Source organism: Tachysurus fulvidraco, chromosome 26 (genome assembly GCF_022655615.1).
Source record: "Tachysurus fulvidraco isolate hzauxx_2018 chromosome 26, HZAU_PFXX_2.0, whole genome shotgun sequence".
Classification (NCBI taxonomy): Eukaryota; Metazoa; Chordata; class Actinopteri; order Siluriformes; family Bagridae; genus Tachysurus; species Tachysurus fulvidraco.
Genome location: NC_062543.1, coordinates 4140198 through 4155430, shown reverse-complemented (window position 1 = coordinate 4155430; position 15233 = coordinate 4140198). Strand labels below are relative to the sequence as shown.

At 38.5% G+C, this 15233-nt stretch overlaps 2 protein-coding genes across 2 annotated transcripts; both read right to left on the bottom strand.

Annotated features, from left to right (window-relative positions):
• Positions 1 to 3407: 3407 nt before the first annotated feature.
• On the bottom strand, positions 3408 to 6897 carry ccnb1 (cyclin B1). The gene is made up of 9 exons (XM_027143668.2): positions 6738 to 6897; positions 6348 to 6488; positions 5420 to 5521; positions 5117 to 5299; positions 4872 to 5030; positions 4552 to 4788; positions 4023 to 4163; positions 3833 to 3943; positions 3408 to 3757 (listed from the first exon to the last, which is right to left on the bottom strand). The coding sequence occupies exons 1-9, from the start codon at positions 6756 to 6758 to the stop codon at positions 3656 to 3658; spliced, it is 1197 nt and encodes a 398-aa protein (XP_026999469.1). The 5' UTR covers positions 6759 to 6897; the 3' UTR covers positions 3408 to 3655.
• Positions 6898 to 8683: 1786 nt separating this feature from the next.
• Positions 8684 to 14965, bottom strand: slc30a5 (solute carrier family 30 member 5). Its single transcript, XM_027143665.2, has 16 exons — positions 14561 to 14965; positions 13769 to 13891; positions 13338 to 13404; positions 13169 to 13254; positions 12983 to 13070; positions 12600 to 12687; positions 12434 to 12510; positions 12167 to 12337; positions 11693 to 11981; positions 10691 to 10899; positions 10352 to 10509; positions 10074 to 10203; positions 9662 to 9905; positions 9356 to 9582; positions 9057 to 9185; positions 8684 to 8907 (listed from the first exon to the last, which is right to left on the bottom strand). Exons 1-16 carry the CDS (start codon positions 14629 to 14631, stop codon positions 8737 to 8739), a joined length of 2328 nt encoding a protein of 775 aa, XP_026999466.2. The 5' UTR covers positions 14632 to 14965; the 3' UTR covers positions 8684 to 8736.
• Between the last annotated feature and the right edge of the window lie 268 nt (positions 14966 to 15233).

The window sequence follows — 15233 nt, the reverse complement described above, 5'->3', positions numbered from 1 at the left end:
AGCTGTGGCTAGCTAACAAGCTAGTGGTTAGCAAGCAGCACAATGAGTTTACAGGGAAATACAAATGCATTGAGATCTGGTTGTGCTTTTACTGTTTCTAAACCAGATTAAATAAATAATTAACAAATAAATAAAGAGCATTCTAGCCACAAGCGAATCACACTTGAGGGAGAGTTTTTACTGATAGTGGGAAAAACAGACACACACATATGACAGCTACAAATGAGAGAGGAATCAAACTGAAAAATTGAGCTAGCAAGTGAAAAGCCTAGTACCTAGATAATAGCTTAACAGTTGATGGATGGTGTGGTACATTACTAGGGAGTTTGTGAAAAGTTGTGTCTTTCAGAAATGACTGGAGAAAGATATACTATGCCATACAAGAGTAACCTAGAAACCTATTTAGGAAGGTCCATCATAGGGGAGCTTGAAACATACTGACTATAACATATTGTTTAATATTTTCCAAAACAGATATCATTTTTAAGAACCCCTAAAATGTTTTGTGTTTGAAAGAAACATGATAAAATCTTAATTAGTGCTCTCAAAAGCCCTAATTACTCTATAATCTGCATAATTGGATTATTTTGATCTAATAGACCACTATATCGTCTGTTAATAAAGATTGAATATGTTTTGGAGTCCTTCTAAAAAAGCACTTACTTCACTTACAGTAAAGTAATGTGAGTTAGTAATATTACTACTATAATAAACACTTTATAGTCTGATGGTCTCCCACATCAATGCCACTATTACAGGCAATAGCCTTCCATAAAAAACCTGAACACAGAATCACAGCTCATGCTTCCTCTTCTGGAAAGCATTGGCAGTGTAAGATGATCTCACTGGCCAGTAGTGACCTCAGCCTGAAAGAATTAAAGGGACTCTCACAGTTCAGGTCTTTCACAGGAACCCAGCTTCACTATCACCACTGTTTGGGGTGGGGATATGGAGATAAGCCCCACCCATTACAAGAAGCACAAGTTCATTAAATCAGTAGAATGCATGTCTTATGATGGTAGCTTCTCTCTGTAAATGGTTTTAACTTAAAATTGGACCAAATTTATATGCTGAATTGTGCATGAACTATTAAAAATGGCATATATTTTAGGTGATTTTCAAAATGTGATTTAGTGATGTGAATTATATCACACTTACAAGGGTACTGAATGAAACACAGAAAAATACTGTGAAATTTGTCAAAGAAAAATAAAATAAAAATACTATTAATTGTTTTAAATAAATTTTAAAAGTTCATATAAGACATAATTATTAACATAATAATAATAATAATAATAATAATAATAATAATAAGAATAACAATAATAACAATAATAACAATAATGTTATTATTGTTATTATTGTTATTATTATTATTATTATTATTATTATTATTATATTGTCTTCCTAAAATAATAAAAAATGTAATACTATATACATAAACCTGTTTTTAGATAAACACATATTGTACTGTATTTGAGTAGTTGACCAAAGCTACTCGTTGAAAAAATATGAGCATTTAATCTTATGCACATTGCATATAGAGCATATTTTAAGCAAATCTCATCATGGACAGCTGGATTTACAAGAAATCATATCGATTATTGATCTAAACATATTGATTAGGCCTTTCTGCTTAGAGAGTTCCGACAGATGTACTTGAAATTGATGCTGCCTTTGTGTCACTGGCAGCCATCTTGGATTTAGAGGAATAATAATCAATGGAGCAACAGAAATCAGGATAGTGGTTTATATTACAGTAGGAAAAAACCTGGTGATTCTCCAGTTAGGGAGTCAAATGTGATTTACAGCTTTAATTTCATTAAAAAACAAACAAACAAACAAACAAACAAACAAACAAACAAATAAATAAAACACCTTAAATTATGTCAGCAAATTTGAACACAATGTATTTAAGAACATTTTAACATGCATCAACTCCTGCCTATGTTTGTGATATCAGTTTTCTTCACCTTAACAATAGACCTTTCATAATTCTTTGCCCATAATTAAATGAAAATACTTTTTGTTACCTCTCAAGGCATTTTGGTTCTAGCTCAGACTTTGCTTTGGTTGTATGAAACCAACCCCTGTCTATTTTGTGTGAAAAACTAGCAGGAACTTTACAGTTCATGCATTTTCCCGGTGGTACATCTGGCCATCTGCTTAAAATAGTGAATGTTAAAGCAGAGGCCCAGGTTTTTCATGAGTGGGACATATAGGCTTTGCTCTGTGACCGTTGGGTTACAAGCCAAGGTTAGAAAGGTCTGCTTTATGCTATGTGCATAAATATAGTCACCAACAAGGTTAAGAGGTTACAGCCAAGCCCTGGTTTACACCACATTTACAAATATAGCAACAAGGTTAAGAACAATGGGGCTGTGTGATAGATCAAGTGAAGTGCAATGGAGGACAAATAGAGCACATCAAATGAACCAACAGAATTCCAGTTAAACACAATGGGAAGTTATTTGGTTCAGATTCAGTGCTGAATAACAAACATTTATTCACTGATGAAAAACCTTATGAAATTGATTGGTTATAGATTTTAATGGTTAATCTTGTTTACTCTTGACTTGTGTCTTTAAAGCGTATAATGCTTGTAATGCTAGTAAAAGCTGACACAGACACCGATAATCCATTTGGAAACAGTATTTTTCACAGAACAAGGACTAGGAGATTAAATATGAAACTAGTAAGAGAGCGCCCTCTTTTGGATGTTTCATAGAAATTTAACAGCCAAGTTATTTGGCTCACACTAAGAAATTCAAGCACTGGAAAAAAAAATAGCTGTCTTATGAAAAAAGTTAGTTTTAAGTTGCATGTTCATGCTCTTCTGTAACTGAACCAGTGTCTGGTGTTCATTGAGCGCCGAAGCACAAAGTTTCCCTTAAATTATAAAAATATCTTCATAAAGAGTGACCCAATGCATCAGATCAGTATCCAAAAGCACTTGAAGGTACTTAGCTTCCTCTAGCAGTTCTCCAAGGATTTGTCTTGTAGCACTTCAACTGGCAGCTTCTTAACATATTTATGCTTAAGCTTTGATTCTGCTGCACAATTCCCCCAAATGCTTAGCCACTCGTTTTTATACCTTTAAATTAAAGTAGGTCCAACAAAGACCAGCTGTTTTCTAGCTATTCAAAAAGTGCCAATTGTGTCAAGAGGAATCTAGACTGGAGGAGTATGCAGGTGTGTGTTTTAGCCTTAACTTGAGTATTAAACTGACATTAACTGAATAACTGTTCTTGGTTTAGGACATTTAAAATACACAAGGATTGCACTGGGTAAAGTTTTAGCCAATCAAGAGAAGCAAGCAGCAAAGCTTAGAGCAGTGTTTAGGTCTTGACTCTGGGCAGGATGCCCATTTTGCATTATGGATGCAACAAAAAAAAAAAATGCCCCACTGTAGTAAACACTTAAAAGGTTTATTGTAAAATTTAAAAAAAGTACAAGATTGCACATCTGTAGAAAGCAAGAACAGGTAACATTTACCAAGACAATGGCAGTGTAAAATAAAGCATCCTGGCCAAATGCACAACCTTAACCATCTTCCATACACTTCAAAAAACCATTTAAAACGAAGTAAAAGCATGCATTTAAGTTACAATTTTTACAAGGTCAGCACGTAGTGCTAGAGTCTATTCCAATCTCACTAGGAGACTTGCTTGGCGAGGTCCTTGATCATTGATGATTTAAGTTGTGAGATGGATGCGATCCTCATTTGCTTCTGACTGGAGTACTTGTTCTTAACCGCCTGAGAGAGAACAAAATCATTTTGCTATAAACAGCAGTTCGTAGGTGTTTCTGTAGATATTCAAGTCATACTCACCAGGTGCTTCGAGAGTCCTTCATTGACTTTGACCACGTTCTTAGCGATGTGCTTCATTACAGGGATCAGGCTGTCCTCAGTGTAACCCATGTAATACTGCAGTGTAGGGGTCTGTAGAGACAGTGAGAATTGACTATCCAGAACCATAGAAAAGGGTGGTTCTTGTGAAGTCGGTTTAAATAGAGCTTACCCATTCACCACAGTCAAAGACTTTCAACATGAGAGCAAAGGCAGAGCTGGCAACCAGAGAGGGAGACATGTGCACCATGTCATAGTCCACCATTGTAAGCTCCACAAAGTATTTAGCCAAAGTGTGCTGCTCTGCTGTAACCTATGTAGGTCAAGTTTAAAAAGAGATTAATAACCAACAACTATGTATAGGGAGGATCAAAAGGGAACGTACAAACCATGACAAAAAAAAAAAAAAAAAAAAACCCACAGTATGCAGAGATGTTTGAATCCCTACAATACCTTTAAAGTTAGCAAGCTTAAAGTGTGATCCAACACTCAAATCCATCCAAAAGGATAAACAGCCCAATTTATATTAAGTCAAATGACAACTTTCACTCATTACCATCACCCATATTAACGTTGAGGCATTTTGGTTGCTAGAGATTACTTGCTTTTGACCAGGTGCAATAGTTAATCACCCAGTGAGAAGAGAGACATCAAGACCGCTAAGACATTAGTGCTTTTGATGGTCAGCCAGCAATCAGTACCTCTCCAATTTTTGAGGCCCTACGGAGGAACTGGAGTGGCAGGGGTCTTCCAAAGCAGAATTTCAGGACTCTCATTATGTTCATCTCCATCTCCCGGATCTGTGCAGTGGTATAGGCGCGGTCCGTCACAAAGGCAAAGTCTGCAATCTCGGGTGGGTACATTTCCTCATATTTGGAGGCAATGAACATAGCAGTTACACCAACCAGCTGAAGCTGCTTTTTTGGAACAGGGTGATCCTGTTGGCAAAGAGAAAACCTATAAGCACTTAACAGCCATTTTTGTTTATAAAGAGAGTTACCCTTCAGCTAAAGAAACCTACTTGAAGAAAACGGTCAATGATAGCAACAGTCATGTACATGGTCTCCTGCAGCAGTCGAAACTTGATTTGGACCTGGACAAGCCAATCAATAAGGATGGCACGCATGTTCCCAGTAACTTCCTTTCCTTCCAGATACTTTGGCCTGACAGCCTGATCAGCCTTGAAGACAAATGCAATATAAAAACAGGAAGTTAAGCATAGAAACATGAAATCATCAAGTATCAAGTTAAAGGCAAGAGACAGACCTCAAGTTGCCGGAGGTATTTGTAGATGTCCTTTACATATTCACTGCAGAGCATGGGATTGTCATAGTCATCAGCATCTACATCTTTGATATTGAGAAGCACATCAGAGAAAGCCTGGCACAGCTCATCTGGGGCACAGCCAGAAGTTTCCATGGGCACAGGAGAAGATGGCTCAGAAAAGATCTGAAGATTTATAAAAAAAAAAAAAAAAAGCAATCAATCCTAATGAAGTCCATTTTAACCAGGACTGAACCACCAGCTAAATTAAACAAGATTTAAAAGCAAATCTAAATGCTACTGAACCTCATTTTCCTCTTTAGGTAACTGCTTGGGCTCCTGTTTTGGCTGTTGAACAGGCTCAGGAACTTTCTTCTCTTCAACCACCACAGGGGCGACCTTCACATCCTGCTTCACAAAGCCATTGATCAGCCAAGTATTCATATAAACCACAAAACAAAAAGTTACATCATACATTAAAACACATTGTGCATATTGCTCATTTTGTTCCAGTGTATACTGAAATGGGGGACTTCACAATAAAACCTTGTCTGCTCACTTTATTCAGAGGAAACTAAAGCTTTAGACTTCCACATTTAATTTAAGTAAGCATTAAGTGAACAATAAACATTCAGGGGGGTTTCAGTCCCAGAGTCTTGAACACTTAGAGAGAAAATGACAGATTATTAAGTGCACCATAGACTGTTGGACAGCTGAAAGATAAGGACACCACTACCACCCGCTCACTGGGGGATTTTCCAGCCCATACTGGAGACCATTAAGGCCATTTGTAAACTGGAAAATAACTCAAATTCACAAAAACTGAGAATATTCAGAACTTGGGCATCAAGTTTCTTATTTGAGCTCTTTTGCACCTTTCATACCTATTTTTCACTTTATTTATAAAAAAGGAAACCACAGTAGTTGAGGAAATGAGTTGCACTCCATTTAGGATAGACACTCCATTTAAGTGTATTTTATTTATTATATACACACACCATTTAGAAGTGTAATATTTTCCATTTAGTAAATCTATATATCTACACACTCCATTTAGGAGATCTCTAGTATGTATATCCACATTTTATATATAAATAGAAAAAAAAAGATGCAAGTTTGAGGGAACCTAAATAGCCAAGTGCAGTTTAAAACATTTTTTCCCCAGAATAAAGAGCGTGGTTTTGGACATGCATGTATTTAAGTATTAATTAAAACCTTGTAAACACACATGTACCTTTTTCCTCAGAGGTTGTCGAGGTAAAGGCGCGTTCCCAATTTCCCCCAGTGCGGCCCTGGGCCTCAGCACAGGCTTGTTTGCAGGGACCGCTTTCCCTGCCACTGGGTGCTGGTTCTCACTGCTGGGCAGGCGGTTACTCTGAGAACAGAATAAAAACAAAGCCATTACGGAGAAGAAGAAAAAGAAAGAAAGAAAGAAAGAAAGTTAAAAGCTCAATACAAAAGTAGTAACACGCGCTCCGTTATACAGACAGAAACAAACCGGAAACAGTCAAACAAACAGCATGCGAGCACCGATATAGCGATAAAGCCAACAAAACATAACGTGTATAAAGAAATGAGACTTTAAAGAAACGTTGCCATAAAGTATTTAAAAACAAAAGCTCACCCTTGTGATACGCAGTGCCATTTCTGAACTCTCGTCCCTTCACAATCCACACACAAACTGATTTAAACAGCTCGATACAACACTAAACCGCTCCCGTGGTTTAAATTGTCGCTCTTTCGAACCTGATTGGCTGCTTTCTAAAAAATCCGACCACTCTGATTGGTCGAACGGCACCTGATACCAATGCGTTCCCAAGACGACCAATGAACACGTGACTCGGTGTGGGAGGAAACTCTGGTTAAATATCCTTTCTTCTCTATGTAAGTGAGGCTCGTGACACGTTTAGAGACGTGCACTGCCATCTAATGCACCGGATACACGTGACACGTGTAAAATGAGATGCACCCAAATCAAGTCACCTTTATTGTCACATCACCACAGCACATGTGCCATGGTGAGTGAAATTCTTGGGAGCGAGCTCCAGAAATTGCAGAACCATTTACATACAGTAGTAATTTACAAACAGGTTAAAAAAGTATGTATAAGTCTAAATATAAATCATATAAATAAGTATAAATATTATATACATGTAATATATGTGTGTGTGTGTGTGTGTATATATATATATATATATATATATATATATATATATATATATATATATATATATATATATATATATATGTGTGTGTGTGTGTGTGTGTGTGTGTGTGTGTGCAACATGTAAGGTGCAACAGACTGTATAGATACAGAAATGACCTGTGGTACCGCTAGCTTACCCACACTGGAAGCCAGAAAAAAACACTGTTAAAAATATTAAAAAAAAAAAAAAAACATAGAAACAAAATGTATAAATTTTGTGTTCTCCTGCACCCTTTTGATATTAGTGAATATTTTGTGATTTCTTTTTAATTATCTTGTTCTGTCTTATGTAAGGAACAAATCACACAAGCGTATACTTTTACATTCAGCACCTAGTTTAGTTGGTTATTTTTCCAAGTAAACACTTCCCCAATGTGCTTTATTCCTCTTATACTACAGCACATTCATTTGCATCACTAATCCACCTACTGTCTTTCTTTTGGAAGGTAGTATGAACCTGAAATGGCCAGAGGAAGCCCATATAAATGTACAGAGAACCTCCAAACATCCCGAGATCAAATCACTGACCCTGGATCTGTGAGGCATCACTGTACAGCTCGTACATGCATAACACAGACACAAGGACACAATTGCATAAGAAATAATAATAATGTATTTTTTTAATGACAAACTGTATAAAAATAGATACAATAATAAGTAAATTACAAGTAAATAATACAGACTATACTATACAGATGTAAAAAAAGTTGTAGTGTACAAGAAAACCCGTACTGACATTTGTACGAGTTTAACAGCCATTTAAAAATCCATATTGAACCATCATCTTGTTTTGTGCCACTTTTAAGCAGTATGTAGGAGCCAGGAGCGTTTGTGTGACGGCTGGCAAGTGAACGGACTTTACTACAACTCAAGTGTAGAGCTGGTTTCAATCTATCAGCTACAGAAGTGCTTCTTTCCAGTGTTTCGCAGGAAAATTGTAGCAGAGGCTTTATTCCTTTCCATTCATCACCACGGAGATGTAATTTACATACTAGCTGAACCGCTTTCATCTTTCCACACTATAACCCTCATCCTTACTTCATGTAGATAAATGGACTGACCTTCTCTTAAGGGGAACAAGAGACCTGTACCAGGACCTGTTTAATTATGAAGCCATGTTTTAAAAATTAATTTGGCATATCTGCTTTAAGTTACACAGGAATGACAATAATGCCTCTAAAACCAGGTCTTAACGTACTTCAGGTTCATTTAATATAAGAACGATGTCCAGTAGTGCATAAAATAAGCAACAGGCCTCACTTTACACCTATAGGACTGTAACAGATTTTTTAAAACGTTTATTTGGGAATGTTAATGACAAAGAGTTTTCATGGGTTTATTTTCTGAAACTAATGACTCCGGAATAGTTCATAAAAGTTTTATTTACAGGGAAAAAACATCTTTAAATAATACATTTTCACATGATACATGTGCCATCTTTGTAATATTTCATCGCCTCCATCTGCTGCGTCATTGCCAGAACCTCATGGAATCCTGTGCTGAGACCGGACATGTGCTGGAAATAAGCTTCCTTCTCTACCTGGACAGTCAGATTATTCACACCAACATCCTTCAGCACTGTAGTCACCTGTCCAAAAAAAAAAAAAAACAAGAGCAACATCAGTGCTTTTCTTTCTTTTTTTTTTTTATTAAACATCCACTAAAAGCAGGTGATGACGGGCTATTTCAGAGCACAGTTTTAGAGTTATACAGTTTTAAGAGAAGATTTGATCAGACCTGCTGAATAATTCTTTGCTCCACAACATCGGACATGATTTGTAGGTGAATGGTGCCGGCGAGGACGTTGGCAGAATGCCTCCAGAAGTGTGGGTCACGGTAAGACAAGACTCCTTCAATCTTCTGAATCTAGACAGAAAATTACAGGAGTTTAAGGACAGTTTAATTTATTGCTTGGTGTAAACTACAGCATATGTAAACCCTACAGTTTAGTGTTAGTACTTTAAAGTACAAAATTGTGTGTTATATAATACTCTTAATACTCTGAAACTAAAAAATCTGATTGGTTGAAATACTACCTTTTCAAGGGCAAAGTTTATCTCCTTTTCGTGCTCCGGTGGAATTCTCAATAAAAGAACTTCACAAGCATCCTTCAGCAGGGGGATGACGCTGAGGAAGATGAGTACGGCGATGAACAAAGAGCAGATGGGGTCTGCGATCAGCCAGCCGAACTGACTGATCAGAACGGTGGATATGATGACTCCAACGCTGCCCAGTGTGTCAGCCAGGACATGCAGGTAGACTCCTGAAGACACCAGACATGTATGTTATGATGACGTCACTTTGAATAGGACAAAGTTCATGATCACATCATATGCAGCTACCTCTCATGTTAGTGTTCATGCCACTTCCTCCGGAGCTGTGAGAGTGCCCATGGCCATGAGAGTGACCATGACCCCCGTGGCTGTGCCCATGACCACCATGACCATGTTCTCCATGCGTGTGACCGTGGTGCGAGTGGCCGTGCTCATGACCGGAGCACGAACCCTTTGATGCCCCATGGGAGTGGGCGTGGCTAAATGCACAGATGCCCAAAAGGTTTACGATCAAGCCGCCCACAGACACCGGCTGGTGAGACAGCAGATAAGAACAAAATTTAAACTAGAAATATCATATAACAGAAAACAGCAACATTAACATAACGTTTTTGTTGGTACTGTTTTGTAATAGACGCTCTGGAACACCATAGACAACTGGCTTTCACAATAAAAATAAAGAAACACATCAAAAACTTACCGCTAGCATGACGGTGTTGATGTTGGGAGGGTCGATCAGTCTGGAGAGCGACTCAACAAACACAAAGAAGGCTATAACCATGAGGAACAAGCCGTTTACGAACCCAGACAGGATCTCAACACGGCCATACCTTTAACAAAAAGAATTTAAAAAATAATAATAAATGATGCACTTTCATAATTTTGTGCAATTTCAGCACCATGCTAGTTTAAGTCTATACCCTACAACTCGAAACAAAACCAACAAATCCAATCGTTCAGTAACAAAACAAGCCTCACCCATAAGAGTATATTCTTGTCGCTTTCCATCTGGTCATGAGGGCAGCGAAGAGTCCGAGCACCAAAGCGGAGCAGTCAAACAGCATGTGGAAGCCGTCCGAGATCAGACCGAGGCTGTTGGTCCACACGCCATAGAACAGCTCTACAAATGTGAAGGCCTTAAAAAAAAACAAGAAGCGACAGCATTATTGCTCATCAGTTCTATTAATACTGCACTTCTGAAACGTTACTTAATACGGTTTAATCTACTGAGCAGTAAATCAATAATAACTAAATAATAGACTCACTCTCATTCATATATATAATATATATATATATATATATCTATAAATCTCTCACCAAGTTGAGGCACAGGAAGTAGAAGATCTGTCGGGAATCGTATTCCTCCAGGATTTGCTTGAGCGAGTCTTTGATGAAGCGAGGGAGCGAATGAGAGCTATGCTGAAGAGCATCACCCATGAGGTTATAGAGAGGAGTTCCCTCAGGTGAATATCCCACCAGCGTCCCCTTCTGTCCTTTCTTCGAGGGAGAAGTCAGGATGCTGTTGGCTGCGAAACGGACCCAGATAAAAGGAAAAGATTGTGTGTTATATCTTAATACTCTGAAAGTAAAAAAATCTGATTGGTTGAAAGGTATTGAGCGCTATCCTCTAAGGGCAGTTCTGACAAAATTTGCACTGCAAGGTTTAGATGAAACTAAACTAAAAAAAATAAACTAACCTGATTATACAAATCCTCTTTAAGCAACAAAAATAAACCAAAAAACCACAAACAAGCAAGCCGGTATTCTTAAACTATTGGCACCCTTGACCGAGTCTGGGGTGCAGGCCCTAAAGTCACACACACTCTTATGCAAAGTACTTTCCCCACACGACAGTCAAATGACAAACTGCAACAGCAATAGTGTTTTGTTTATAGACTGTAACGTTGCTATTCCGCAGTACACGGTTCACGTCAAAATCCAAATCTAGAACTATTTACAGCCCGAATGAATACAGTTTCATTTTCTATCACAGACAGACAAATGCGCAAACACGAGGTGTCCACAGGAGATGATCGGGTTATGACGAGATTTCGGAAATGATAGGAATAAATTATATAATGACAAATGGGATTTACATATAATAATAAAAAAAAAACAAATAACAAAAGACAGAAAACCCAGGAGAACATCCAGAGCTCCACAGAGGTCATATCACAAAGTCAGGATTGCACCAGAAACCCTGGACCTGTGAAGCATCAACACCACGCGCTGCTAACTTTTCTCTGTCATTCTTCCAGTCACAAACAGACACTGGGTTTGGAGCAAGTGGTTTAAGAGTATAAGTTATATATAACTCACACATGATGAAGAAACAGGTGCTGACCAGCACTCCTCCGGACAGCACGTGTTCGGTGCTGGACTGCTGGCCGGTGGTCTTCATGGTCCGCAGCTGGTCTGTCAGTGGGTGGGTCCAGAAGTTGGCCAGAAACAGTCCGCTAAAGAACAGGAAGTAGGAGCTGTACCGTGCGCAGCGTGGGGCCTCGAGCTTCGTCACGCAGATAGAATCCACGTAGAAGTCCAGGATCATCACAGAGAAGACGATCATGGAGAAGGGCAAGATCAGGCTGGACCATGAATCCACCTTGCTCTGTGCAGAACAGAAAAGTAAATAACACCTTCTAAGCAACCAGGTGTGAAAACTCTAAGCACTATAGTTCAATAACTAATATTATTTTATTTATTATTTGTTATTTAACTTTTATAATCTTCCAGATTAAAAGCTCTAATAATCTGAATCAAATCCTTACTACACAGACGAGATCAGTTACGAACCTCTGTGGTGGCGGAAAGCATAAACACCCAGGGAAGCAGCAGTACAGAAGCCACCAGGTTGGACAGAGCGTAGAGACGCTTCGCTCCGCCAACTTCCACTGACAGCTTTCTGGAGTGTGTGTGGAACGCTACCTTCAGACACAGCGCCAGAACCAACAGTACAACTCCACCCTGAAGATGGAAGACACGAACGCGTAAAAAATAAATAAATAAATAAATCAGTCTCTGCACATCCACCCCAGAACAATATCATGGGATTTTACTCACTTTATGGTCAGCTACACCTAAAAACGAGATCCCGGTGTATAAAGCATGGGTGAGAGCACTGTCATGGTGTCCCTCGGCTGTAGGTCAAACAGTTAAGGTCACGGCATGACATTACTGAAGAAACATGACACACAGTCACACATTAGACTTTCTATAGGAAGGATACGGTGTTCTGCCATCTTTGCCATCAGGTCATCGTTGTCGAAGAGCAAAAGACAAATCACTGCGATGATGAAAAAAGCAGCACCTCTCGTCTATTGAGAGAAAAATACCACAGCAAATCTTGGCATGATGTTGTGTAACAAGGTGTACAATTGTGTGTGTGTGTAAGAGAGAGGGGGGGTAAGTGAGAGAGAGGGGGGGGCAGGGAGAGAAAGAGAGGGGGCAGGGAGTGAGAGAGAGAGAGGGAGTGAGTGAGAGAGAGGGGGCAGGGAGTGAGTGAAAGAGAGGGACTGAGTGACAGAGGGGGCAGGGAGTGAGTGAGAGAGAGGGAGTGAGTGAGAGAGAGGGGGCAGGGAGTGAGGGAGAGAGGGGGAGTTTCATCCTTACCTTAGAAGGTCCTCCGTCTGAGGTGGTAAAGAGAACGGTAAGGAAAGCAGTGACCACCACCTCTTTGTGTTCAAACAACAACAGCGTCCTGTAAAATCTAGGCTTAGTTCTCATCCCATGACATGTACACCAAAAGTACACCTATGAAAAGAATCATGTACTAACAGCAGTTGTTAACGGGTTTACCTCAGTGGCCCACAGAGCGTCAGGCCAAAAAAGCCCAAGAGTGAGATCACACAGCTGATCACAGCATGCTTGAAGATCCTGATCCACTGAAAGAGAAGCATTTGATATGAACACGGCTGAACTTCAGCTCAGACAAATTAGGTTTCACAATTGTTTTTTTAATGTGTACCTGTCTTTTGGTCACTACTTTTCCTGATGAGAAAGGCTTTTGAAAGAAAAGCAGAATCAGCGCACACCTGTGACGGAAAAAGCAAAGATTTACACACGTGTTACAAATACTAACATGTCTTTCATGTTTTATTGCTCTGACATCAGAGTGATCTAGTAACACTAGCATTCTCTTATTTGTTAAACGACAACATGCTGTAACCATATAACCGTTTGATGGTGTGGAAAATCTCTGATGGTGTGAAATCCTGCCATCACTTATGTGCTAACAACTATAAAAAACGCCATTTCTTCAACAGACCCTTATTTTTTTCTGTGTTAAACTTATTTCGACCGTTACAGCTGCCTGATCGACCCCTTCGGAGTCGGATGTATAATAAATAAAGTACATAACATGAAGGACATAAAATAATATCATGTGGAAATGCTTACCCAAATTTAAGTATGAAGAGAAACTGCACAACATGGACAACTTTCAGGAGGTCATAAGATTCAAAAATTCCTAAAGCTTTTAACAACTTAGTGAAGAAAAGCAGCACTATGTATCTGGTCAATCTGAAATAAAAGGGAGAGAACAACAGACATGAAACAGCAAATAACAGAACAGCAAATTATTGCTTTGGCTATACAGAATGACAAATTACATTTTAAATTCAATAATATTAATCTATTATAAATGTATTAAAAGAAAAGAAAAAGAAACGATTTAAAACTTAATTCTAATAAATTCAAAGAAATATCTTCTGCAATTGTATTAAAAAAAAGCTAGAATTCATGTAAATAACATTAAAATACAGGACAGATCACAAAAAAGCGACAGAATCAAGGGGAAAAATTATATTAACAAATTATTCTGACAGATTCTAATAATACTTTAAAAATGTTACTTTATTAATTAAAGTAATAAGTATAATTAAATTCATTTGAGCTGCATCCAGCATTAAAATGTTACAAAAAAAGAAAAAGATTGGAAAAAAAAAGAAAAGACAAAAACTGATTTGAAATGATTAATTTCATGCATGTAATTAATAAAATTAAAATGTAAACAAATACATAAATACAACTTAGAAGAGTTAAAAGTAGAACATTTTCGCATCAAACCTGCTGCCTCCAAATTAACATGACGCATAATATACATCATGACATCATTTATCACGATATCGATACTGTATCATATCGTCCAACCCTGGTTAGCATTAGCATTAGCATTAGCATTCAGCTTACCTGGCATTAGGCACTTCAACGCGGCCCAGCTTTCCACCTGAAATGACATTACTGCTGTACTTGTCATCCATTGCGTTTGTCTAAAGGTTTATATTCCCTCTTATATAGTTCTACGGTCTGTATGAAGAGCTAGCTGACTAGCTAACTAACCTGCCTGAGGCTAGCTGAAGCAATGCTAAAGAATAACATAATCCAGCTAATTGTAGCTAATGACTTCTGCCTTATATGAAGCCTTTTAATATCAAGTAAGAGGAGCTACCTGAGAGCGGGGGTATATACTGACACCACCCATCATCTGTTAGCAAACACAAGAGCTAGCTTTAAAGCTTTACAAATACAATCTGCCTGTTGAGACCCAGCATTGCTAATATGCTAGTCAACGTCATCACTTCCGCATAGCTTCTAATTCTTTTTAAGGGTGAAGCCAAGCGCGAGGAAAAATTGTATATTGGCGCTCCCTAGCGGATCGGATCGTAAATACAATTGGTGTTGGCGCCCCCTAGCGGACCGGGTAAATACAATTGCTGTATTGGCGTCCCCTAGCGGACCGGATCGTAAATACAATTGGTGTTGGCGCCCCTTAGCGGACCGGATCGTAAATACAATTGCTGTATTGACGCCCCCTAGCGGACCGGATTGTAAATACAATCGAGATGGATTCTTCCAGTATTTT

Bases quoted from the DNA above. Each gene is read 5' to 3' on its own strand.
- ccnb1 (XM_027143668.2), bottom strand. From the start codon at position 6,758: ATGGCACTGCGTATCACAAGG. The intron at 4,789-4,871 runs GTAGGTTTCTTT...CTTTGCCAACAG, and splicing joins TCATTGACCGTTTTCTTCAA to GATCACCCTGTTCCAAAAAA. The intron at 3,944-4,022 runs GTAAGCTCTATT...CTGTCTCTACAG, and splicing joins TCTTTGACTGTGGTGAATGG to ACCCCTACACTGCAGTATTA.
- slc30a5 (XM_027143665.2), bottom strand. From the start codon at position 14,631: ATGGATGACAAGTACAGCAGTAATGTCATTTCAGGTGGAAAGCTGGGC. The intron at 13,892-14,560 runs GTAAGCTGAATG...CTTTTATTTCAG, and splicing joins GTTGAAGTGCCTAATGCCAG to ATTGACCAGATACATAGTGC. The intron at 8,908-9,056 runs GTCTGATCAAAT...TTTTTTGGACAG, and splicing joins AGCAAAGAATTATTCAGCAG to GTGACTACAGTGCTGAAGGA.